The following is a 25,215-nucleotide window of genomic DNA, read 5'->3' on the forward strand; positions in this document are numbered from 1 at the left end:
GAACCCATCCCGGGCGAATGGGGAACACATCCCAGACGAATGGGACAGCATCCCGGGAGAATGCGGAACGCATCCCGGGCGAATGGGGAACGCATCTCGGACGGGAGAACGCCAACACCGGATACCTACCTCCGCTGATATCTTCTCGCGGTATGGCAATCTTGGTTGGCTTTGCAGTCCATCGTATATTGGCGTTTAACTCCTCTGTCGTGTACGTTGGCCCGTCTATACATCGGAATTTACAGCATTCCTTTCGCACGGATTCCCAGACGGGGCAATCTGGTGTCTCGCAGTGAATAACTGTACAGTTTTTAGGGGAGGAGTTTATACACCGACACTTGTAGCATGGGTCTTCCTTCTCGGGGGAGAAGCGGTCGCCCTCGTAGTAGTTTTTCCCCTTATAGTCCGTGCATGACCTACTTAAATCTGAAAGATGTTGTGAAGATCTTAGATGCAAGCATCATGCATGATTTGTTATGGCTATCGTGAACGAGTTGGGTACAATCTGTCTGAACTGACGCACAATACCTTTAAGCAAAATAATGAATCCGTGAATGTTGATTAAATGTTTAAATGCTTGATGACTACAAAAGATTGTGAGCATTGTTGACAAAATAGATTTAGTTGCCAACTACGTATATAGAAGGAGACATGTATAGAGGCGAATCTGCCGTTGGGCTGAAGAGTACTGAAAACGTAAACATTGGAGAATTTTTTGTCTTTTTTGTTGTTGCGAACTTACTTCGTTGTATGACTCTTATTCTCGCTACCGCCTCCGCCGTTCCAGCGGTACTTAAAGCATTACATACATACTCCCCTGCGTCCTCTTTTCGGATTTTTTTAATCTTTAGCGTCCCCCAGACGTCCACCGAAAACCGGCTTTGGACTTGGTCTGGGAATAATAATAACTGAAATGAAGTAACGTTTCATTATCACCACAAATTGTACCATTCTTGTTTGATATTTCAAACCTACAACAATCTCAGTATAAAGGTCACTATCATGGAACGTTTTTCTTGAAATATCTTTGGGTCTCGCCCGACAGGGTGGCCCTAAGAGGACTCACCCACACCAAGGCCCTGAGTGAGCAATATTGTGTCTAGGACTCTCGCAAGACCCTCTTGATTTCGAGACATTATACTGATACACCAGATCGAGGTCTTATACTTATGAAACTTTTACTGGTAGCTCTGATATATATCAGGGCCCGGTTGTTCAAGACAAGTGTTGTCACTAACGCTGGCGTTAGCTTGACTTGGTGTTAAGTCTAAAGGGCTTATTTAAATGAGAAAACACCAAGTTGAGTTAACGCCAGCGATAAAAATTTGGAAATATTTTAACAACGAGGCCCAGAGTTTTACTCACGGTTTGATTTTCACATGGCGCCTCAAACAAACGGAATAAAAGCTTATACATACATACCTGACCCTGGCGTTTATTCCAAAACAAAGACGGGTCCGGGTTGCCCTGAACCGAACACTTTAACTTCACATTTTTGCCTTCTAACACATTTTTGTTTTTGGGAGAATGACTAAAGGACGGTTTTGCTGGAAGAGAAACAAAGGATACTAAGTTTAGAAGTTTTTTTATTTTTCTCCTTACCTCGCAGTTAAAAGAATTCAGGCCTAGTCCAACAAACGGCCTATTGTTCTTAAACAAAGCCCGCACCAGGCCTGAATTTCCGCAGTTCTACACTCTTATCAAAGGGTCGTCAGGGCAAAACTTGATATGATAACACCGACCCCACGAAACACCTCTCGTGGTGGTCGATATAGGCCTTACCGGCACGGGCATACTAACGTAATGTTAATCTTTTACACTGAGACCACAATCCCACCCATTGACGTGAGAGAAGGAGTAATTTGCGGGTCGTGTGACCCCGATTTAAGCCATTATACCGCGGCAGAACTCAACTAATTCCGCCAATTTGCGACCACTCAATTACTACTTGAAATGAATGTACCAGTCCTTGTATATGTGATACCAGGAAGATTTTGTACGATTCTCATGACTTATACGAAATACCTGTAGCAGCAGAAGAACCGGCGTTTCGTTTTGCAGGCAGTTGTACATGGTGCAGTGTTTTTTCAAGCCGAACTGCATCTTCACAACGTGAAAATCGCATGGATTAAGAAATGCATGCGAAATCGCGTCAAAGAACTTATCGACTCTTCTGAGAGTCAGCTTAGAAACTGTCCTCACTGGTCCTTGCAGCCACGGCGAAGTGAACCACGTCCACGACTGGGCGGATCACAACATATTTGCAGCTCTCTTTGGCCTTATGCAATGCAGTACAGCATATATACTTACAATGTACAGTAAGCATACCCCTGGCCTCACTGGTGCCGACCGAGTTGTTCGCCACACACACGTATGACCCGGCATCGCGCAGTTTGACGGGGTTAATCACGAGATACCTGTCGCCATTTTGTTTTGCTCTGCAATGAAAAAGGTACGAAATGTTACCTGATACGCACTAACAAAATATCTGGACGTGCATTATACACGCTTCCTCCTGTACACGTAGAGTGGGCGTTGAGGCCAGGACTTCATACGTTCCTTCAAAAGGTTCTAAACTACATCTCAAAAACAGATACTGGTCAAAAATCTATTTAGGCTTAAAATACCAAACATGATGATTTCTTGCGAAAAATTGTTGGTTGAAAAGCTAAAAAATGTATGTCGCAGCGGGTTGGAATCATAAAATCTATTCACGGACACAGTTTCATCAAAGGGTCATCATGGCTTATTTTGGCAACACCTACCCCCAAGTAACCTCTTTCAGGGTGGACAGTAGGCCTACACCAGGCAAGTGCAAACAAACGTAATGAAGCTTACCTATGCGGCAACGGTCCATTTTCTCGTCGCCACGTGATATCGGACGGGAATGCGCTGTCGGCATGGACTCGACATTTGAATACTGCTTCGTCATCCTCAGTCACTAAGATGCTGGCTGGCTCCTCGATGATAACGGGCTTATCTAGAAAGAGAAAGAATAGCAATCATTATCAAAGCAGACATTATTTTTAAGCATATTCTCTCTACCAGTATTAGCATCACTGTACATTGGTTTGAGATAAATGGCTGCGACCACTGAATGATGACGGTGTACTCATTTCGAGCCTAGCTTGAATATTCAGAAACAGTCTTCAATCGGTGTAACGACTGAGAGGGTACGCTTTTTGGAAGAATCCTGCACCCCTGGTGGTGGAGAGATGAACGAGTTGTAAGTGTCCCTTGATCAAGTCCGAGTTTATTTTGTTGCAAACTGATCAACTGAAACAAAACCAGCGCGATGCTTTTTTCGTCTAGACGACTTTAACAATACCCGAAGGTACTTTAGCACGTGGAAATGTAAAAGTGCCATCATTATCCAAGATAATTAGAACTCTGACATCGTGATTAGCCAATTAGCGTAGTCCTAATGATAATGAGATAATCAGTCTAATTAAGGCCATCAAACGGTGATGTTCCTAGTGTCAAGATGCGTTTGATACGATGATTGGACTGTTGGGTCTATTAGCAAACATGGGCTTCTGCTGTCACGTTATGGGTCTATCAGCCAACATGGGCTTCTGCTGTCACGTTATGGGTCTATCAGCCAACATGGGCTTCTGCTGTCACGTTATGGGTCTATCAGCCAACATGGGCTTCTGCTGTCACGTTATGGGTCTATCAGCCAACATGGGCTTCTGCTGTCACGTTATGGGTCTATCAGCCAACATGGGCTTCTGCTGTCACGTTATGGGTCTATCAGCCAACATGGGCTTCTGCTGTCACGTTATGGGTCTATCAGCCAACATGGGCTTCTGCTGTCACGTTATGGGTCTATCAGCCAACATGGGCTTCTGCTGTCACGTTATGGGTCTATCAGCCAACATGGGCTTCTGATGTCACGTTATGGGTCTATCAGCCAACATGGGCTTCTGCTGTCACGTTATGGGTCTATCAGCCAACATGGGCTTCTGATGTCACGTTATAACCTTAACCCATCTTTAACCAATAGAACATCATCAACCTAGGTTATAGGGGGAGCTGTCTACCCAAACCTCGCAAAAGCCGCGGCTGTCTTGGCCTACTCCTAGCTCCACTCGCTCTGTTTTTGGTGAGAAAACCAATACAACAGTTCGGTATCAATTCCTCACACATTTCTGCACGTACTACCAACCAACGCCGAAATTCATTCCACGAGACAACCCCACTCCGATACCACACAACTGAATCAATTCTTTCATCTGCGTTAATGGAACCAGTGAATAGGATAAAACACTGTTCTGTCCTTGAGCTGTTTTTTTTCACTCTTCGTGGCAACTGTTGCAAATTCTACATCGAGCGATTCACCATCTGAAGAGACTGTTCAACGCGATAGTGCGCCCGGGTTTTTTTCCGGTGAAATTGGTTTCCTGCACTATTTCGCTCGGTTTTACCGCTTTTTAAAACAAACTGGGCGCTTCTAACAAACTGACCAGAACATAACGTACACTTTCCATTGCCGTTTAAGGCCCATCGATCACCCTGGAAGGTGTTTCGTGGGCGCGGTGTTATCAAGGTTAGCCCTGATGTTCGCTTGATAAGGCTGTAGAACAATGGAAATTTAGGCGGCCTAGGCGTGAGCGGGCTTTAAAGACAACAGGCCGTGTATTGGGCGAATCCTGAATTCTTTAAACTGGGAAGTTAGGGGCAAATTAAGGTAATGTAGTTTGCGCTCAAGAGCCCCAATCGACGGAGAGAAAGCATTAAGAAAATGGAGTTCTGCAATTTTCGACCACATGAGATGGATCGTACCTGCCTCGCCCATATTAGCTCCCGACAATCAATCTTGACTGCTTGTCTCTTGAGATAGTTAAGGTAGTCAATGACGGCAATCACGAGTCGTTATCATCTCCTTTCGAGAAACACTTTAGACTAATCGGATATTCGCACACGAAGGGTTCAAAGATGGCAAAGATAGCTTGGTTATTTTTTTCAAGGATTGTTAGTGTGACATGGGCAATGAAATGTTCTGTGTTACAGCACTCTTGTCTTTGCGAACACTCAAGGCTGACAACACACGCCACTGTCCGTTGATGGGAGATCATTTGCTTGCCCAAGCCTTAGAGAACTCCAAGCCCTAACGCAGGAATAAAGCCCACAGATTCCCAGTTTTACATTTCATTCGAAGAACGAAGCATTCAGACGAAAGCAACACGGATCCAATCCTTCATTCGTAATGCCGATATTATAATTATGCAGTTCCTCGCAAAGGCTAGGATTGAGTTTCACCTTGTGGTGCGTAAACCAATGCCAAGACCGTTAACCACAAGGGGATTATATAAATCTTCAGCGGTGATGCCCCGACATGCCCGGCTCTACTCTACGCGAGCTGGCGTCGATGGATGCGAACTATCCCGCCGTTGCTTCTGTCATTTCCCCGTGATATACGACCTTTACGACGGAAGACCGTCCCGGGTTGGATTAGCCGTGAAAACGCTCCTGAGCATCGGATTAATTTTGACAGGAAGGAATGGCGTAGCAAACCTGACCTACATGGCTCCTGCCTATTGGATTGGTTGCCAAGTTCAGGAGCTGCTGACGATTGTCAGTTGAAAGATTCCACCATCGTGATAGTGTCCACATGATGTTGCACGGATAGCAGCAGGATGGCAAAGACCCCCGATGACCAATTTATTGTTTCTCCTAAAGGAACACAGTGAAACGACACGATAGACGCTCTACTCTCAACACACGATAATAGAGAATTAGGCAGGTTTCGCAGCCTTACGAAGAGCTACGAAGGACGAATTACGAAGGATGCAAATGAATTGCTTCGGCGACATTTCTTTAACATTTCCACGATTCCTCGTAAATGTCATCATCATCATCATCATCATTTTAATGAGGTCGAAGGCGAATATCGGGTTAATGAATTAACATAGGACTTGAGGACACGAAATACCTGTAGGGTTGCGAAACCTACCTATCATCAACGGATCTGACGCGATTGAAGAGTGTTTGTAGAGACCTTAACTTGATAGAGATCATAACTTGTGTCAACAAGGCAACTGCGCCCTGTGTATTCTCAAAGCATTGCTCGGAAACTCAGCAAGCGATCGCTGCAATTATCCGCTACGATCGATCAACTCCGGACGTGAGGGCCCTGATCGGATCGAGAAACGTCGGCACAGTGGAATACGAAAAGCTGTTTGACATCATTTCCATCAGTGATATTTGCTGGCGTTTATAAAAGAAACATCACATTAGTTTGCCCCAAACCTCGCAGTTAAGATTTCAGGTCAAGCCCAATACATGACTGAATGCCCGCTCGCACTAAGACCTAAATTCCCATTGTTTTAGAGCGGTATGGAGCATATGCCGCTAACCAGAGGACACATTAGCATTTATTTCAATTAACAGAGATGCAACAGATTCGTTCATTGATGTTTTTCCATGATGATGGATCATGCTAAGATTATAGAGGGAAAAATGTTATATCAAGATTCGTGCAGAATTCTGGAATTATATTCTGATCAGTTACTCAGATAGTGTTAATCACAACTTTCACAGTTTCCGAATTAGCTAGATTCGACAAAGCGATGCAAGAAATAGAAGTTTGTCAAGCCTAATACTATTAAAACCAAAATTCAGCAAATTGGTAGGCATAATGACGTCACCACGGCACAGAGTGTTTTCACAGCCAGCCACATTCAAGGGCAGGACAATGATTCGTCATGCCTGACTTTACTGAATCAAATTGTGTCATCATCTTTTGGGCCTGCTTTCTTTTGTCTCTCCCTTCAACATGACAACCACTCAGTTGTGTATAACTGCCTTTCTATTTTCTTGACGCACGATTAAAAATACGAACGGCGGATCCCTTCAACCTTTCCTTCACATGCACGGGACGAGTTGGCTCTCGCCCTCCATAAATCTCCAGGTTTCAACTCAGTTATGCTGCATTTGTCAGCCCCCTCGGGGATAATATCTATCACACACATGGTGGTAACGCCGCGACATGCCGCTTTGTTTCAATTAGCGAAAGATGAAATAAAGCAGCTCTTAAAGGACGAGTTTGATTGCTACTTAGTAACAATTAGTCATTTTGTGCCGTTTAACTTAATTCCGGGTGCAATTGTTCCTGTTAACCGAGTTAACCCCAACAGTCATGACAGTCCCAGAGGTTCTGATGATAAGTCGTTCATTACTGAAGGTTCTTTCCGAGAAATAAAAGCTTTTCGCAGAATATGACGAATTTAAGTTTGTCGTTCAATCTTAGCAAGATGGACGTGTTGCCAAACACAAGAAAACAGTAGCAAACTTGTTTCAAATTGTTTGGAAATGATCGTTCTCGAAAACATGCTTGCTGACGTTTGGCAAGAATCAGAGAAGAGCTGGTGATCATGTGATCCACTGGCTGGACAAAATGGCCGATCATTTGCTTGGTAATGTCGTTGGTTTCATACCGTGGCAGTTCGACCCGAACTGAAGCAAACTCTGCCTTCGGTGATGTTTGCAAACAAATGTTCAGAGAAGCCTTGTACTTGCATCCGTACTCTTAACATGTATGTGCTACATAACGACAGTCGAGCGATCAATTCACAATTTACACCATAACATTCTTGCAAGGTTTCACAAGAACTAACAGAGAAGCCATCTGACATCAGAGTCAGATCTAATGATTGCTTAGCTTGTAGTGTTTCGTGGTTTAGCTTCGGGCGGTGTCAATTTCTGTTGAAGCAATACATTGCGCTATGCATTATGAATGATGTATTGTTTTTTCTATATTGAGTGAGAGCCAAGTCATCTTAATGGTTGAACACAGGCACAACCGTTTTGGCTAGCGCTTGAATCCTAAAGCAATTAGAGATCCTTCAAAACGAAGTGAATGCTCATTACAAGGGTTTGAGTCTGTTCTTTGTTTTCTAGAGGAAAAACCACCCGGGTTTAAATGGGCGTTCTCTTCATATTGAAGGAGTTGTATATTCGCTTTAGGATTTCAAGCTCTGGCAAAATGGTGATGTCTATGGTCAACCCTTAAGAAGGAGGTGCATGGTGTACCGGGCCTCATCGAATTGACGGACTGGACAGAATGATAAAATCGACAAGGTTACTTACCCCCTACAGTGGCCACTGCCAGTGCGGCCAGCAGAAGAACGGAACAAGGTGATGATATCATGTTGTCATAGCGTCACATCTAGAGGTGTTACCTACATCATCCTTCAATACGGCACAGAGTATATCCTGCGTTTACACCGATTTTCTCCAATGTGCTCCTGGCCAGCAGGTTACTCCAATTCCTTAGAATCTACTCCAGTTGACAGGCTTATACAAATCCACTGCAATGTACTCAAATGTACTGCAACGATGGGCAATGTACTGCAGTTTGCTGTAAATTCACTGTAAAGCGTAATCCATATTGCTCCAATTCGCTTATCAAACGTACCCCACTTCGTTTAAATCCACTCAAAAAGGTACTCCCTTTTGCTTCAACTCCCCAAATACGTAATCCAAATTACTCCAAAACGTATTCCAATTTGGTAAAATTTACTTTGATACCAACTTCAACATACTCCAGTTCTCTTTAGAATTCTCCAGTTTACTCCAATTCACTTAAAAACTTACGCCAGTTTCTTCCGATTCAGCTGAAATCATCTGAAAATGTGAGAAAAAGACAACATATTTGTGAAATAGCATAGTCTGTTCATCTTGAATTTTCTAATCTCGATAACAAAGCTAGAATGCATGTAGCTCATGTCGACCTAGTATTGCGACGGTATGATCCCTCCTCTCGATGGAGACAGACACGATTGTCAGACACCGCTGATAAATCGGTATTGAATAACTAACACTGCTCACTCAAACATATTTACTCAGATTCGCGATGACTGAAAAGTGGTAGGTAGGACTGGGGGAGATGGCCGACTCAATTCAACGGCCCTGAGCACCCATTCTTATTGTTAATTGACAATCAGTAGGTACTGTCAATTCTCAAGCTATTCATCAGCTAAGCCGCTTAGGCAGAAACAATGATACGGTCGGTGGATATGAAATACACTTGGGGTGAGATTGCGGTCAGGTGTAGACTGAAACAATAGATGATCAAAGCTAACAAGAGGCCAATGGGAGTGGGCATTTGATCATCTGATTTGGTCTCCAAACCTAGAATGGACCAATGGGCCTCCAACTCGTTGTATACAGTCTCAAATCTAAACATAAGTGCGTAAACTACGTCCAACTAGATCCGGTTCCGATCTATTGACAGTTTCTATTCAGAACTAGCAGCGAATAGAAACGATTCGATAGATCTGAACCAAGTCTACCAACGGTAGTAGTAAGAAAAGAACCTCGATTCTCATATTTCATGAGCAGACCATTGCTAAGGCGTTCCGTCACCCTGGAGTCATTCGGGGGATGTTAAGTAGCGGCCACAAAGCGCACAGCTTTAACTTAAGGTACACGTAGGTGCCTTCGAAGGGATGCGATCCCGTCACCTTTGGGTGAAGAGCCCGGCACGCTATCCTACGCCGCCGCATCGCCTGTTGTTCAGATTTGAGACATCATACAGTGTATGACTGAAACAGAGACTCCTTCCGCGTCTTCAAACCCAGGCGACCTTAAGTGACGGGACCCCCCCTTATTCCAAGATTTTTGGAGAAGGCAGGAATGTGATTGTACTTACTTATGTATTGAAGAGAGCAGCCTTATCTCCTGTTCGTTTGACAGACGGATCTCTGAAAATATACAGCATGGTTGCACGTTAGCCTCAGGTTCACATCAGTCTTGCAATTTAGTGGAAAAGTAGGTCCGACATTCGAATGTCCATGATATCGACTCAGTGATCCACGCTACCAGAAGTGTGTTGGAGCACATTTTTTGGGAAAATACAACCAGTGGAATTGGAGAAGTTAGTTCTAAGAAAATCCATGACCTTCATGAAACATGATGAAAGCAAAAGTGCATAATAAGCGTTTAATTCACTTTTTAAGGTCCCTCAATACCCGAAGGGTGGCTAATGACCTTGTATTCGTCCTTAAGTGGTTTAGTTATATCAAGTTCATAGCTTTTGAAGTATTTTTCTTGTTTAAGGGTTTAAACTGCAATGTGTCCCTAAGAGATTTTGCCCCCTTTCCTTTGACCTTTTATCGGATTGGTTTGAGTCTTTTGCTCGGAGGTCGGATTATGGAAACGTTTCAGAAATGTGTGACAGATTTTACGTCACTGGTAAGCAGGCTGTGCAGACTAAAGGCGAATTAGGATAACTGCGTCTTTTCGAAGTATGAATAATGGGACTTGACCGAAATGTGGCACATGACTTGAAACAGAAAAATTGAAACAATACTGTGTTTTCAACATGAAAAAAATTCCTATTGAGTGTAACATATAATGTCATACTGGCACTGCATGTATTTCAACTGCAATTTTGCCTTTTGAGTGGTGTGTTTATCGTTTACAAAGTACAAGCGCCTATTCCATTAATGAGTTCATTATTGCTTGCCTTTTTTAAAAGTTTAATGAGTCTACATATTGACTAGAAACAGAGCAGTATCATTTGATGGATTCCTATCCCCATGCATATTTACATACCCATGCAATACTGCTTCAAATTGCCAACATTCTTCTTTGCTTACAAACTTAATTATTAGCATCCTTTTTATAATTGCATGTACCGATACAGCCAGTGATGACATGATCTCGTCCTAATTATCACGGGGGAAAAAAATGCTGCCCAATTAGTCTTGCTTCGTGTGAGTGTGCGCGTTTCCTATGTCAAGCTGTGAAGGAATGTCATTGACTGGAATCGCCATGAAATACTCTGTACTCACTTATATAAGGTCAGATGATTTTTATCCCGGTGGCGTGGAAACACACGTGAGTTTTCGCAAAGCTCCCGACACGCCGACGCGAACGTCTGTCCCTCTATTCGACATGATCAGGAACTCGAACGATGGAATAGGCGATCGCGTTGACGTTTCGAGTCTTTGCGAAAACTCCCCGTTCGGCTTTTGAAGTCTGCTTGTCACATTCTTTTTAATATCGCGTGAGAAGCACAAGTATTCTAGACACAAGTACATTGTATTTCGATAACAAACCTACAGAAATATAGGCTATATAAAGACCGGAATAATAATTCTAAATGGACTCTAGACACAAGTACATTGTATTTCGATAACAAACCTACAGAAATATAGGCTATATAAAGACCGGAATAATAATTCTAAATGGACTTCCTATTTCATTAACCTTTAACATAATTCCCATTGACATGGCTTCAGAATGAGCTGCAAATTGTGCGTGCGGAATACGATAGATTTTTTACTTTATCTAATTGTCTCCGGGGCAAATGCACCAAAGGTTGTTTCAAAGGAGCACGGACAAGACGCCTTCATAATCACAGTTAACACGCAATTTCGCGATATGCAGCCTACCGAAGCGTTGGTTTTGCGCAATGATGGGACATTAGCACCGTACTACAACATTAAGATTATTTCATTTCGCATCTTGGCAATTTGACTGGAAAATTTGATGTCATCTGTGGGAGCTCCAACAGAAGAAGGAGAAAATCATGAAGTCGTTTTTACTTTTATGGCCATTATGATTTCATGATTGGGTCACGTTAGCGCGAGCGTGAATTGTGGTGGTCATAAATGCTATTTTCGCTTTCAAGATATCAGGCTTAACTGAATATGATTCCGAATATGAGACCTCCGTGCAGCGACGGTCTCTGCGCACACCGATGTATTGGCAGCGCTGCGCAGAGATTGGGGACGTTAACATGACGTCATCGTGAAGTCCTTGGTACGATACTACGATATGAAGCGATTTTCAAGCCTTCCATTGGTAACAGTTGACAAGTGATTGACTGGCCCAGTTTATTGTGCTTCTTATCTAAATTGGGCTCCCTACCCCATGCCTATAGTCCCCCTTTATATAACGAACGTATGCAAGCTACCGTGCACTTGTAAATTCCGTCGATATATAGGCCTACTTACTGTATCATGTTATTGACACTTTTCCTCTTAGAAGAAGTACTTACAATATATATATCTTAAACCAAGGCCACAAAGAACTTGAACATATGTGTAGCATCACTTAAAAGTTCATTCCTAATAACGGACTCGAATCTTGAATGTTTCACACGTGTAAAGAGTACTTCATCTCTGATCAGCCAATGAATGTTCATACTTTATTCAGTGCACTGTGCATTGAGGAAGAGAATGCATACAACAAGTTTACACGGTGGTCCAAAGAACAGACGGTCACAATTCCACCAACCTCAGATTCAAAGCTCAACCGGTAGTTGGGGATTTTGGACTGTGTCCGTCGCGACCTTTGTCTATATTTGTACTTAATTACACATGCAGATTGAAGTATAATTCATACTTGCCATTAATAGTTGTTGCATTTTAAATACAATACACTTGATAACATCATTGACACTGAAAATGTCGATGTTTACAAAGTACAAGTAATGAGTTCTGTTTAACTCTGTGTGTCTTTTACTCATGTGTATGAAGAGGGGGCGTGATATGATGTAGTTTCGCCGATATATGCTCACACCATAAAATTGATACGAACATAAGGATTGAGCTTGAGCCAAAAAACAGTGCAATTCCTCAAAAGACTGCTCCCAATGAATAGAGGCAGAAAATTATCTTCCTCGGGTCCGTATCAGTAGCAGGCCGGTTACTGAACAGTTGAGATAACTGACATACACTTGTATCTTACGCATCAAAGAGAATTTAAATGAATTAGTTCTTCTAAGATTAGTTATAAATTGAGATTTTCAACGCAGTGACGATAATGTTTAATTCTCATATGCATGTTAAGTCCTTTAAACGAATTCTTTGCATCGCTTTTTTATGTCATCACTTGACGATTTGGCATTAGACTCTCTTTATTGCTTCTAACCTCCAACCATCGAAGGCAGTCGGGGATAAGAAATTGTAAGCTCCCTGTCTTTGACTGGCTGGTAGTTAACCAATCGGCCGCATTGGAACATACGGAGCTCGAACCTTGGACCTCCTGTTCACAAGGCGTACATCACGGCCACGACCACGGCCGTCAGGATGGTTGTAGAAGTCGCAAATGATATGAAATCAGTACACAAACATGACTGTACGTCAATAACAGCATGCCGCCACTTTGCTTCACTTTATCTATCAGAGAGAAAATAACATGATAAAACAAGTCAAAGTAAAAATGCTTTGAAGTCTCTTTGACAGTTATGATTGCAGACATTTACTTTATGCCGTTTACTGCACAGAGCTAATCCCCTGCTACTGGGTGTTTCAAAATGTATTTGACAATTCTGATGTCAAATAAAGAGCTCCAAACTTTGCCCACAAAAATCACGAATTTAGGTTTTTCAGGAAAACACAAAATGATAAAACTTTTTCAACTAAAGGAAAAATCCTTGTGTTTTTCTTCATTTTACGGAGGGGTGAATATTAGTGTTTGCCGAAAACCCATTGAGGTTTTTCAAAAGCTCAAAATCCTTTATTTCGCAGGGTGTAGTGTACTCTTTTGGGATATTACACACCAAAAGTGTTTCGTATGTCATGAAACACGCAGTAGTAATAGATCAGAATAATACTGATATTGCTCAGTGGCAGATGTACTAATGCATCGTGACAACTCATCAGATTCAACAATAATTTTCTATCAGTCTGTCAATCCTGATGATGTCTGCAGCAATATGAGTACATGTAGATGTCTGCAGCAATATGAGTACATGTACATGTATTCGTCTCTCTGTTTTGTTTGAGGATTTTGTAATCCTGTGACATCAATTGCCATTGCAGTGCATTAATTCGAATATACACAGTGTTGGCAGTTCAGTGCAAATGTGCACTACGTGAAACATTATTGGAGCGCAAACGAGCCAATGTATGCTAAAAACTGTCGCATTTTCAGAGCACAAACTTGGCCATTGCAACTCCAGAGCGAAATGGCTTCTGACTGCAGCAGCATTTATTGCAGAGCAAAAGGGCCGCTGAATGCAAGTCCATTGCAAATGCAGTGTAAATGCACACTACCACAAACGCTTTGCAGCTTTGTAATGACGGTACAAAATGTATACGACAAGCAATGCGACGTTACAGTGCATTGTCAGTGCAGTGCAGCGGTGACCTTACTGACTTTCACATTATCAGCCGATGGGCTGGCACGAGGGGTCCCAGTGCTATAGGAAAGCTATAAGGCCTACTATAGGAGTTCCCATTCACGCTACATGCAACATACTACTCGATTTGAGCAAACTTTTGCATGTTTTTAGAGTTACGCTTTCAGTAAGCATAACTCATTGACATCTTTATTGCACCATGTTCCATCGTTATTTGGCAGAATCTCCGATGCCTCGAGAAGAGATTAGCTGCAATAACGTTGTGTCAGTGTAGCACTTGAAATCTGTGGAGACTTCAAGTACCGCCCGGGCAACCACTTGTGTTCAGTATCATGTTCAGAGTGCAGCAAAGCACTATCATACAGAACTGGATTGGCATAAATCGGTCCTCGCATATGAGGCTGCGATTACGTAGAGTTTTCGCATGTAACGTGTCACAGTTCACTTTTCATGCGTGACATGAAGAGCGAACAAGTCATTTCCAAAGAGCGGCCTACATACGATTCACGAGGTCACACTTGTCAACCTCACGTCGTGTTTTCAAGCCTGAGTCAGTTAACTCGTGACATGTGTATGTGAATCATGACAAGTGACAACGAGAACGCTATATAACTCCGGCCAAACGGACTGCTCTTCCAAGTTCCAACTATTGAGTATGTTTGTGATGTCGGTAATGATTAGTTTATACTTGGTGACGTGTATAAAAGTAAAGTAAACTTTGTTTATTTTAGTGTCACCCCTATTGAAAGGGCCAGCCAGCTTTTTGGCTCATGAGACACTCTTCACTTCCAAACTCCTATCTCTAATACCAGGCGCCTGGTGAGAAGCCAGTTTGTACCCTATATTTAACTAGCTGGCGGTTACCCAACCGGCCGCATCGGAAAGAGGTTACCAGCGCGACCCGAACCTTCGACTTTCCGTTCACGAGGCGGACGCCCAAACCACTAGGCCATCGAGATCGGTAAAAAATTCTGCACCTCTGCCGGGATTCGAACCCGGAATCTCTGGATTAGAAGTCCAGCGCCTTGTCCATTAGGCCACAGAGGCACATAACGGATTCCGTGCACAACAAAACAAACCATCCTTGGCCTGTCGAGTCAGAACTCGGCGTGTGCAAACGTACTTTTCAAAATGGCGGTCATGACCGATCCAGTCCTTTCGTCCTGTCATCTGGTTAGTGCTTAGTATATCGGATACCATACTATTTGGTTTCACAATCGAATACGATTACCAGGGCGCATCTGTCCGCCCAAGGGAGGTAGATAATGAAAGGCAGCGGTCGGCGAGCTAGCTATATAAACACGAACCCTGTAACCTCCAGGGAGGGATGATTATCGTGGTTCCAATGAACTGTCAGTTCCTTGTCAATTTAGATATGGTGGGAAGTCAGAGGCCCACTGGCCCACAACATTAGGGAGGTTTTGTAATCCGTGCCAACGACGTAAGACGAACTACAAAGGTCTATAGGCTTTTTCAGAAGTAAGTGTCATTGTCCTTTCGGCTGGTGTGCAAAAAGTACTGAGTCGATTTCTTTAAAGATATTTTAGTGCCCAACACAATCTCTTCGTTAGAGATTTGCGAATCGAGTAAAAACGATTTTGGGGGTCTTGACAGGGGCCAGCGGTCCAAAAGGACGGTGCCATTTACTTATAACAAAGCCTACTTATGCGAGGAATCGAGGAAGATTTCAAAAGAAATTGTCGGGAAGAACATTCAATTACATGTACTTCGTTCTTCCACATCTGCATAAGGCTTGCGAAACCTGTCTAATGACGAGGATCGGAGGATCTTGCCATGCTGCCATCCACGAATCATAATAAATAGAGACGGGTAGCCTCTGCCATTGATCGAGTCCTTCCCAAATCTATTCGCAGGCAATAACCCCGCACTGATAGCGTGTCTTACACTCATCCGACTATTCAACATGCTAAAACCGATGTGGTAATGGTTTTGCCGACAGCTATAACATGCATCCACTTATGTCCTAAATGGAAAATAGATATTAGGCAGGTTTGGCAAGTTTTACGAAGAGATACGAACGACGAGCTTGCATGAAAGTGAATGACCAAATGCCACACAGAGTGATATTGACCGTTTTTTTCAATTCCATTAGCAAATGAGCGAAATGCGATATATAGGTGAATAGGTCCCGTTTACTGAAATGTCGGGATAATGTAACGGCTTGAGGCGATCCATAGATATTTAAAAACACTGTGAATTGGATTGATATAGGATCGTTTTCGTTGTGTCCCAGACATAAAGGTAAATAATTTCGATGAAAAAAACGCTAAATTCTCGGAATTCGTTTCAGAGCGCATGGTCGTTGTCATTCAAAAGCGCAATTTTTCGCATTTTAACCGACATGCATGTCCATAAATCGTGTAAAAATAACACCTAACGTCACGATGCCTCTCACATTTTCAATATCTTCAGTCTGTGTGACGTCATTCTCCATTTAAATATTGCATTCATATATAAAGTTTGGTATGTAAATGTGTGAATCAAGTGTCGGTCTTTACGGACAAGTACTCGAACTGTATGTGATACACAGACCGACGGCCTCTTCACGGACTACGAGTGCTGTCTGTACTGTACAAGCACTCCAAGGGTCGGCGCGTTTTGGATGATAAGTACAATGTACATGACTGTTTAAACACGGTCTGGGACCATTATCATTGTCAACCCTTCATGAAGTTGACGCAAGAACTGCTTGCTGAAGTGTGATTGATGTTTACACGTTCGTGGTACACCGAAATCAGTACACATGCATGGACCATCACGTTGTATGAGGGAGTTTTCGCAAATCCCCCGAAACACAAAAGCGAATGTTTATCTCATCACGTGGATGTTTCGGGGGCTTTACGAAAAATCCCTATTTCCCCTTACCGCGCAGGTAAGAGAGGTCAGGCTAATAGCCTAATACGCGGTCCATTGTCATTAAACATATCCCGCTCGTACCTAGGCCTAAAGTCCCATTGTTCTACATCAAAGGGTCGTAAGAGCATATCTGGATACATCGACCACAGGGAACAGCGTTCATGGCGGTCGATATGCTTAACCGCATAGGGGTAAATAAACGTCATGATGTAGTCTGGTTTTTCAGAGAGGGATCGCTTTCCAGATACAAAGGGGCCCATCATGAACCTACTGCAAGTCGAAAGCCGCCCTTAAGAGAGTAAATCTATAGGACAATATGCCCTTTATTGTCACTAGAAACAGATGTTGCCCTCACACATGATCTGATTATTTTGATCCGAAATTGGTTGATGCACAATTCTTCTGATGGTCTTCCGAGTGACCAGTCATCAGTGATGACACTGGGCTCACCCCGCGGGCTGCAGGGATGGACACACATTGGATGCCTAATTCCCAACCCGCCAATTTGTCCCCGCGTGAGCAGCTGGGTTCGCCATATTGTTAATAAGACTTTGACTTAAGGATGTTGCGCGGTCAATGGACGTATTGATTACGTTACGGAGTGCAGTTGAATATGATGAGCCTGGCGGTATCTGGATTCTCGTTCACGTTACAGCATTTTTTGCTAAACGTCTACTCCATCTCGAGTAAATCACGATTCAAAGAAGCGAACATTAACCCCTAATTTCTTCAGGATGCGGCCGCTCCTGCCTCCTCTATTCTGACAGTGGCTGCAAGAAAACCCAATAGCCAAGGTAATCCAATGCGCCGCTCAGACCTCTTGCTATAAGTGTTTAAGTGCTGTCCCCGCTTCAGACAGCTGATGGTTTCCCGGCTTGCAACATCAGAAGACAAGACACACTCATGTGTAAGTATCGATAAGATAGGTTATCGGTGATGTGACATTGATGCGAACTTAGGTATGGTTGTGCCGATGTCAGTGGGTAAGGGAATTTGGAAGAGACGGTGATGTAGACCCGTAGCACCCCCCCCCCCCCCTCAAGAACAGGCGAAGTAGACACGTAGGCTCCTCCCCTCCATGACCTAGTGGTCCTGACCCGTACCTAAGGCGCCCCCTCTTCAAGTTCGGGTAATGTGGACCCGTAGCCACCCCTTTGAGACCCGCTGACGTTGGCACTACTTTCGGCGGCCCCTCTCCAAGACCCGGTGGTGTATGAGCCTCGCCCCACGCGAAAGACCTATTTCTCTTCATTATTTGACAAGTTTCGGCCCTCGAAAGCCCTCGCATTCCCTGATGATAAGGTGGTGAGGTGTCAGTGAAGGTTCAGAGCCTCTCTGATACAGTCGTGATGCTTTCCTCGAAGAACATAATCAATGCAGTCGGAAGGCAGGTGACCATTTCCACGGCAGTAGCTAGGATAAAGTGAATAGGCGACATACTCCATCATTGTGGATAAAGTCATGACAAAGCTTGCAGGCTCTTCAACAATGAAATAGTAAAGAATTATAGCCGCATATGAAGAAGATGAATCGCTCTGATCGTTTTTTCATGTAAGCTCGTAATGTCCATATATTTGCTTGATTGGTTTAACTCCAAATCGCTTTATCAGCAACATCAATATTGAATGAGTTTGTCAGAATCAATTAATGATTATTTATCTAGTGCTCAATTGGACTTGACCGGCATCCCATTCATTAGAGGCCAAACCTTCGAGGCAAAGCAAGCAGATGACGGGCAGTCCTCACTTTCACTTTCCATTCTAAGACCATGCGCAGTCAGTTCAACTACTTCCTGTAGACTCCGGCGCAGTTGCGTAACAACGTCGTTTCACCGCTGCCAACACTGGCCGCCATTTTGAATCAGCCACTCCACGATTCGTGCAACAAGTTACCTGCTCATATTCTGCCTCTACTTTTATAACCCAGCCACATATTTCTCGTTGTCGTCCGGCGTCCGGATGGTTACCAACTATACAATAGACGGTGAACTTTAATGAATTGTCATGGTACCAGTTTTAAAGGTGAACTGACTGTTTCAAGTTGATGGGATATTATCATGATTAAATAATAAATATTCCAACTTGTAAATAGACAAGGACTTTCGAAAACTTCAGGTAGACATTTACACTTGGCCTCTCTGTAAAAAACTGATGTAAAAGCAGTTTATATCACCCAATGCCTACTGGTGGCACAGTTGCTCAAATCAGAGCATAAAATGATTGTTTCTCCTTCGAATCGCTGCCTCATTGCCGTGAGGGGTCACCAGAATATCGAAGAGGCCTCGCCGCAGGATTGTTCGAAACAGTGGCTGAGATTTCCAATGTTTCCTCCCTGGGAAAACACACCCTCAGGAGTTTGATTGAGCTTAAACATCTTCCCAAAGCAATGGCAAGGGATTCCAGAGGATTATTATCAAATTCTCGGCCAGCAAAGCAACCCAATGCGCATCTGAAATATCATCCTAACCGCGTTACACTTTCGCCACCTCATTGTCCGTCAATCATTTGAACCACTCAACAGGGTCTCCGAAGGCCTGTGCATCTTACGATAGGCAATAACTATTGTGTAAGCGCCGCAAGTCGTCCATTACACAATGTTATGGTTTCCATTGTGAATACCAACCATAACCACAGTGTCACATTTCTGGAGGAACAAGGCGGAATGATTAAATAGCGTGTTCCCCAGTTATTAAGTGAATGGTAAATGCATCTCATGTGGCTTATTCTGATTAGATTGAGACAGTGATGAATATGATACGTTTTGACCGTTGATATATGAAGGTGAAGCCCCTCGTTATTGTCGAGGGATATATGTTAGGCCGGAGTTATCTGGGATTCACTTTGTAACTTGTCATGTTATACTCGTCACGAGTTAATGACTTAGACTTGAAAACAAGACGTGGGGGTGAAATGTGACCTCGTGAATCGTATGTAGGCCGCTCTTTGGAAATGACTTGTTTGTTCTTCATGTCACGCATAGAACGTGAACAGTGACTGTTCTGACACGTTACATGTGAACAAATGAACTCTGTATAATCGCAGTCTTGAATGGCTAAGCTGTGGTTCTGAGTGACGGGCCAGTTGTACACAGGAATAACGTTTTCGTCATATAATCTATGAGGCCATGAGATAACCCTCATTATTCTATCATTGCCATCATTCAGATTCTATGATCGTTCTATGATGGAGAATCGCCATCATAGAATCGTGTTGTGGCTCTCAACCTCTCTATCACCGAAGATCGCACCGCGTTATTTGCAAGAAGGTTCTTCTCACTTAACAGAGTGACCTTGTCCGACATGTTCATCACCTCTTGGTCAGGGAGGAACGTTCAGCACTTCAAAGGACCATACGGCCCCGAAGGCATAAGGACCATATGTGGCGAGGCCGTTGCTTCACTGAAACATCATAGTCATCACTGGTCTCACAGGGCCCTCACTGCTTCTGACAGTTACATAATCTAATTGGTACAGAGTCGTACCCAGACTGGTAGTTGAGAGCAATATGCGAGCGTAACTGCTGGTAACGTTATTTCTGTGTAATTTGTAAGTGGGTCCACATGTGTAATGACCAACGCATTCCTTTTCCATCAAGAAATGTTACCATCAAGGGCACAATGGCATTACTTGTTACAATGCTCTTGATTATGAGATTATGGAGTTGTAGCGTTGTACGTAAGGGTACAAGTAGCTTAGCCTGAAACGGTATAAAACTAACCAATAGTGAGGTTTCGCCAGCCTCACGAAGTCCTACACGTGCGACGAAGTACGAAGTATGTATGCATTTTATTGGCGATGTATGGTGATGATCTGTTAAGTGCCCTTGTCGGCGAACTAATGGTTCAACATCTCTTTATGATAACGTTTAGTTCCTCCTAGCCGGGAATATATCCCCTTATTGACATGTTGAATCATTTTAATTAGGTTTACTTCACTTTTGTGACAGAAGCAACCACAAATTGTGTCACATTAGCACACTAGTAACGAGAGTTCAAGACGTCAAAGTCATTCGTCTCTTCCAATGACATCAGAAATGTCATCCCCGCGTTAGTTCTGTCGTTATCGTCGTTACATTGTGGAACAGCACAGATGCGCCTCACGCCGTGAATGCACCATTATCGTAACTTGGCAATGAATTCTTCAAAGGGAACGATTTTGTGGCAATCGTGTTGAACATTGCTCAATTAGCCACAGACGTAACATATATTGACATGTAATTATGTCGACTGAACAACAGTAGGCCTACAGTATATAATGCACCATGCGTCCACTGTGCCTCGTCTTGATGGCAGCGGTCACCATAACAACTTGGATTGGTGCAAAATATGGAAGCAGGAACCAAGAAGACTATAAAGTCGCCTTCAATGTTTGATTTGAGGTGTTTAAAAACAGAAATTGAAACCTCGCTGTCGTTATTGGTTGTCTCCCCAAACACTACTTTGGTGGATCTGTCATTGCTCCAAAAGCCCCCGCTGCCGCCGCGGATTTGGCCTACATGTTTGCTCCACCCTCGCGGTGTTGGTGAGACAACCTATGCCTCCAGTTCGGTATCAATTCCTCAAGTATCAATGCACAACCACCTCAGGAACAACAACAATAGTCCTACCACAATCGGATACGTTTAATAGCCAGCATAAGTAATGGTAATACTATTGTGTCTATTTATGTCATGTCGGTAATCCTCCTCATTTGTCAGGATTAAGTGTACATGATTCTGAGCAGTGGCCGCTAAATGGTTTAGTTACATGAAGGTTAGCCACTCGCGTGATTGAATTTACGCTTATGTCACAGAATATAGCCATGACAGTTGCTGGAACAAAACGGTATGCGATTTGACAGGCATGGTATTTGCCCACGCATTGACGCTAAAGGGTCAACGAACAGACAAATGGGCCTTTAAGTTGTCACAATCATCTGGATTCGCTTGCGGCTGTAAATGAATCGATAACAAACCTGTTGAAAAAGCTGACAGATCAGCAAATATGTCGGCTAATTTGATTTATTCCGGCAATTCATCAAATCATTAGATTGTCGGGGGGGGGAAATTAATGGATAGATGGATAGAAAAGGCGAAGGCGTAGGTATTTATGCCTTTTAACAAGACATTGGTCATACATTGTATCTTGGTGCAATACCTTGATATGCCCTCGGCACTTCCCAGCCTGATTTCATTTGAAAATTTCACCTGTCCGCTACGCAGTTCATTCACTATTTCCACTCAATACGCCAGGACGGAGAGGGGTCAAAGATGTACTCTGAGAGACGTTGTACATATATATATACTCCCAAAAATAATGGTTTTTGACCTTTTGAAAAACCTTCTGCTGGTTTTTCACTACGCAAATGCACGAACTGAAAGATTGATTTTCCATTTCTCTCAAAAAATGGAAAACCTCTACGGCGTGCATCGTGTTGGCAAAAAAGCACTGAAAGGTTATTCCAAGCTCAGATACCATCTCAGGAGTGTACGTAACATCGGAACGAGAACAATTGAACCAATGCGTGAAATGGCGTGAAATGGCGTGAAGTGATCATTCAACTTAACCGTACAACCACATGTTTTCTACATACAATGCATACATAATCCTGTGCATTATCTGCGTAGTGCAAAGCAGACATTTCAATGGAACGATTTCCAATTATTCGTCTGAGAAGATAATGGTTCATTAATGAAGAGCTATTGTGATGAGGGCATAATTATCTATTAAGTGTAGCGTTATTACCTATAAGCCGTTCCATATTCGGTACAATACCCCTTTGAGGACTTTCAATGTGTGGGCGGCTTTTTACCACAATATGTTTGTTATTCTCCTATTCTATCATCCTGACATAACCAGTTGTTTTCAAAATACACCGATTGTCGGTATGTTTTTCTATATGACGGAGTAAAAAAGCCTGATCTCAGGATGCTGTTCTATCAAACTGTTTTTCTGAAAGTGTTCAATGTTCTCCAACTCTGACATGGCGACATGACCCATGCATGTGACCCTAATGCACAAAGCTGAACCACTGTATATACCTTCACCTCTCACACTTGAGTCGAATAGGGGAGTTTCGATGGGGTTGTCGTCCGATTGGCGACAACTCACAAAACGAGCATCCTTGCTCGTCTGGTAACACGCAGGTCGGATAATGTCAACCGAGACCTAGAAATACTCGACCGATGACCGCTAATATGAGGGGTCCATCCATTAACCATCATTAAGAGGCAGAGAGGCAAAATGGTCATCTATTTATCATATTATCGTTGTCGTTTTCTATTATTATATATTATTATAATTTAGGTAAATTATGGAAATGGGTCAGAGGGCCGTGTAACTGAAGACGGAACAAGTTGTATTAATTTGAAAACTAGTTGTGTATAAACCTATACATATTCAAGCGCTTTTTCTAGCGAAAAGTCTACCAACATGAAAATGAACACACAATTGTGGTTTTTTCTTCTTCTTAATTAAGTGTCATTGACAGAACATGTCATGTATTCCCCGAATCTAGGATCTAGGAATCTAACTTTTCAAATTATAGCAATATCATGAGAATTATTTGAGTAAAACGTCCAATAAATAATGATTCATTTTCAGTCGATCATTAGCGATATTTTCTCACGGTGGTGCTTGAAAACGTATCTATGACGACACTCAAATACGTGATAGAAAACGAATTTTGATGATATATAAATATTTCGGTAAAAGGAAAAAGGTTACGGTAAAAAAGACTATTATCAAGGTAAAAAAGACAGCAGGTAAAAAAGGCTATACGGAAAAAAGGCATCAGGAAAAAAGCACTTAGGGGAGAAAAAACTCGTCTACTTGTTTGAATATCACTAAACATACAATATACGCAAATATACTTTCAATCAAGCCATGTTTATATGTCAATCACACACTTGTCTGTCGTGACCGCTGCGACGACCCCAATCGCCCACAACGATGTATTTTATTGCTGGATAATTAGCAGCGATATCCTGGTATAGGCCGACCCTTCCCACTTTTTGAAGTTGCCTCAGCCTGTAATCGGAGGTTAATAACTAGACACGACAGTGCAACAAGGGGCCAAGGTTTATCTTCCCCACTCGAGAGAATGAGCAAAAGCTACAGCGAAATGTATCAGTAGCCGAGTGTTTCACCCTACTTGTTGATTGGCGTGCGCCATCACAAGACATCTTGGTTCATATATTACGTTAATTTGCCCCTTACCTGGCAGTTAAAAGACTTCAAACCTAATCAGAGTCTTTTGCTTCACCAAGAACACGGCCTTGAAGTCCCGCTCACGAAATAACTTTCATTGGGTTCGATGGGCCCAAACTGTAAGGGTTAATTAACGTAATGAAAGGCTCCTAGACGGTCCAGGAACGGCTTGTTATCAAGATGGTGATTGAACATATTTGGGTCAGACATCACACGACCACTAACGAATCTGCCCCGACTCAAAAGACACAGTCAATACCAGACCGGATCTGTCGATCACAGCAATCGGTTACCTTCTCGTTAGAGACCGACAAAGCAAGCTGCTCTTTGATGCGTTCCCAATCGTTCGATCGATTCATTGATACAAAACCTTCGCGTTGATTGCCATGCCGATCTAGTACCGTCGTTGTTAGGAGACTGTAGGACTGACAGTCACTGCCGGTAAGTCGGCATGGCTGACTACTGTTGAATCAGCTCAACCCAGTAACTCTGCGTTCAGGAACCAGACATGTCCGAATGAGTACAATGTATGTCGAAGGCAGAGGTCAATATCAATCAGGTACCCCTCCACTCCATAGAGAATGACACTATTTCCAGAGGGATATTTAAGACTACAAGCTACGACAGACTTTGTATACGTCGTCGTTCGCAGGGGTTGCCAAACCTGTCTAATATACACATGATTTTAAAGACCTCTGCGACATGACATCGTAGACACTAGCCACTGTGCGATGCAACCGCACGCACCTTTCTGAATAGGAACTGGATTACAGTCTCCATGCAGCGAATACCTGAGTCAGCCGCTCCTCCCCGCGCACACGTCACATTGGTTCAGTTATTGGTGCCGAGTGGTCAGTGACGTTCAGGCCGCCAGGCAGTGGTGTAGGCGGGCTGTGTCTAGCAACAGTCTACTGCGTATTCACTTGGTCCAAAGCCATTTCACTGCGAGCGAGCCTAGCATATTTTCTAAGTGCATTGTATGGACGTGATTGTTTATTCAGCATATTGTGGACAATACAGATTCACAATATTGATTGCATTTTGTGGGATTATAC

At 43.1% G+C, this 25,215-nt stretch overlaps 1 protein-coding gene and 1 non-coding gene across 5 annotated transcripts in view; both read right to left on the reverse strand.

Moving 5' to 3' along the window:
• LOC135502314 (roundabout homolog 3-like) overlaps positions 1 to 25,215 on the reverse strand; it is a 32,787-nt gene that overhangs the window by 1,792 nt on the left and 5,780 nt on the right. For 2 of the 4 annotated variants that reach the window (XM_064795039.1, XM_064795037.1), the window contains exons 2-8: positions 9,656 to 9,707; positions 8,092 to 8,628; positions 2,839 to 2,980; positions 2,311 to 2,438; positions 1,423 to 1,547; positions 743 to 908; positions 130 to 426 (exon numbers count right to left, since the gene is read on the reverse strand). In XM_064795039.1, coding sequence (XP_064651109.1) covers positions 130 to 426; positions 743 to 908; positions 1,423 to 1,547; positions 2,311 to 2,438; positions 2,839 to 2,980; positions 8,092 to 8,152 — 919 coding nt within the window. In that variant the 5' untranslated portion in view covers positions 8,153 to 8,628; positions 9,656 to 9,707. Of the gene's footprint in view, positions 1 to 129; positions 427 to 742; positions 909 to 1,422; positions 1,548 to 2,310; positions 2,439 to 2,838; positions 2,981 to 8,091; positions 8,629 to 9,651; positions 9,708 to 25,215 lie in introns of all 4 variants that reach the window. The other 2 variants (XM_064795040.1, XM_064795038.1) reach the window with 1 other exon arrangement.
• Trnar-ucu (transfer RNA arginine (anticodon UCU)) lies at positions 15,073 to 15,145 on the reverse strand. The gene has a single exon. It is a non-coding gene; the product is annotated as a tRNA-Arg (tRNA).

The sequence above is a fragment of the Lineus longissimus genome, chromosome 18, assembly GCF_910592395.1.
Source record: "Lineus longissimus chromosome 18, tnLinLong1.2, whole genome shotgun sequence".
Taxonomy (NCBI): domain Eukaryota; kingdom Metazoa; phylum Nemertea; class Pilidiophora; order Heteronemertea; family Lineidae; genus Lineus; species Lineus longissimus.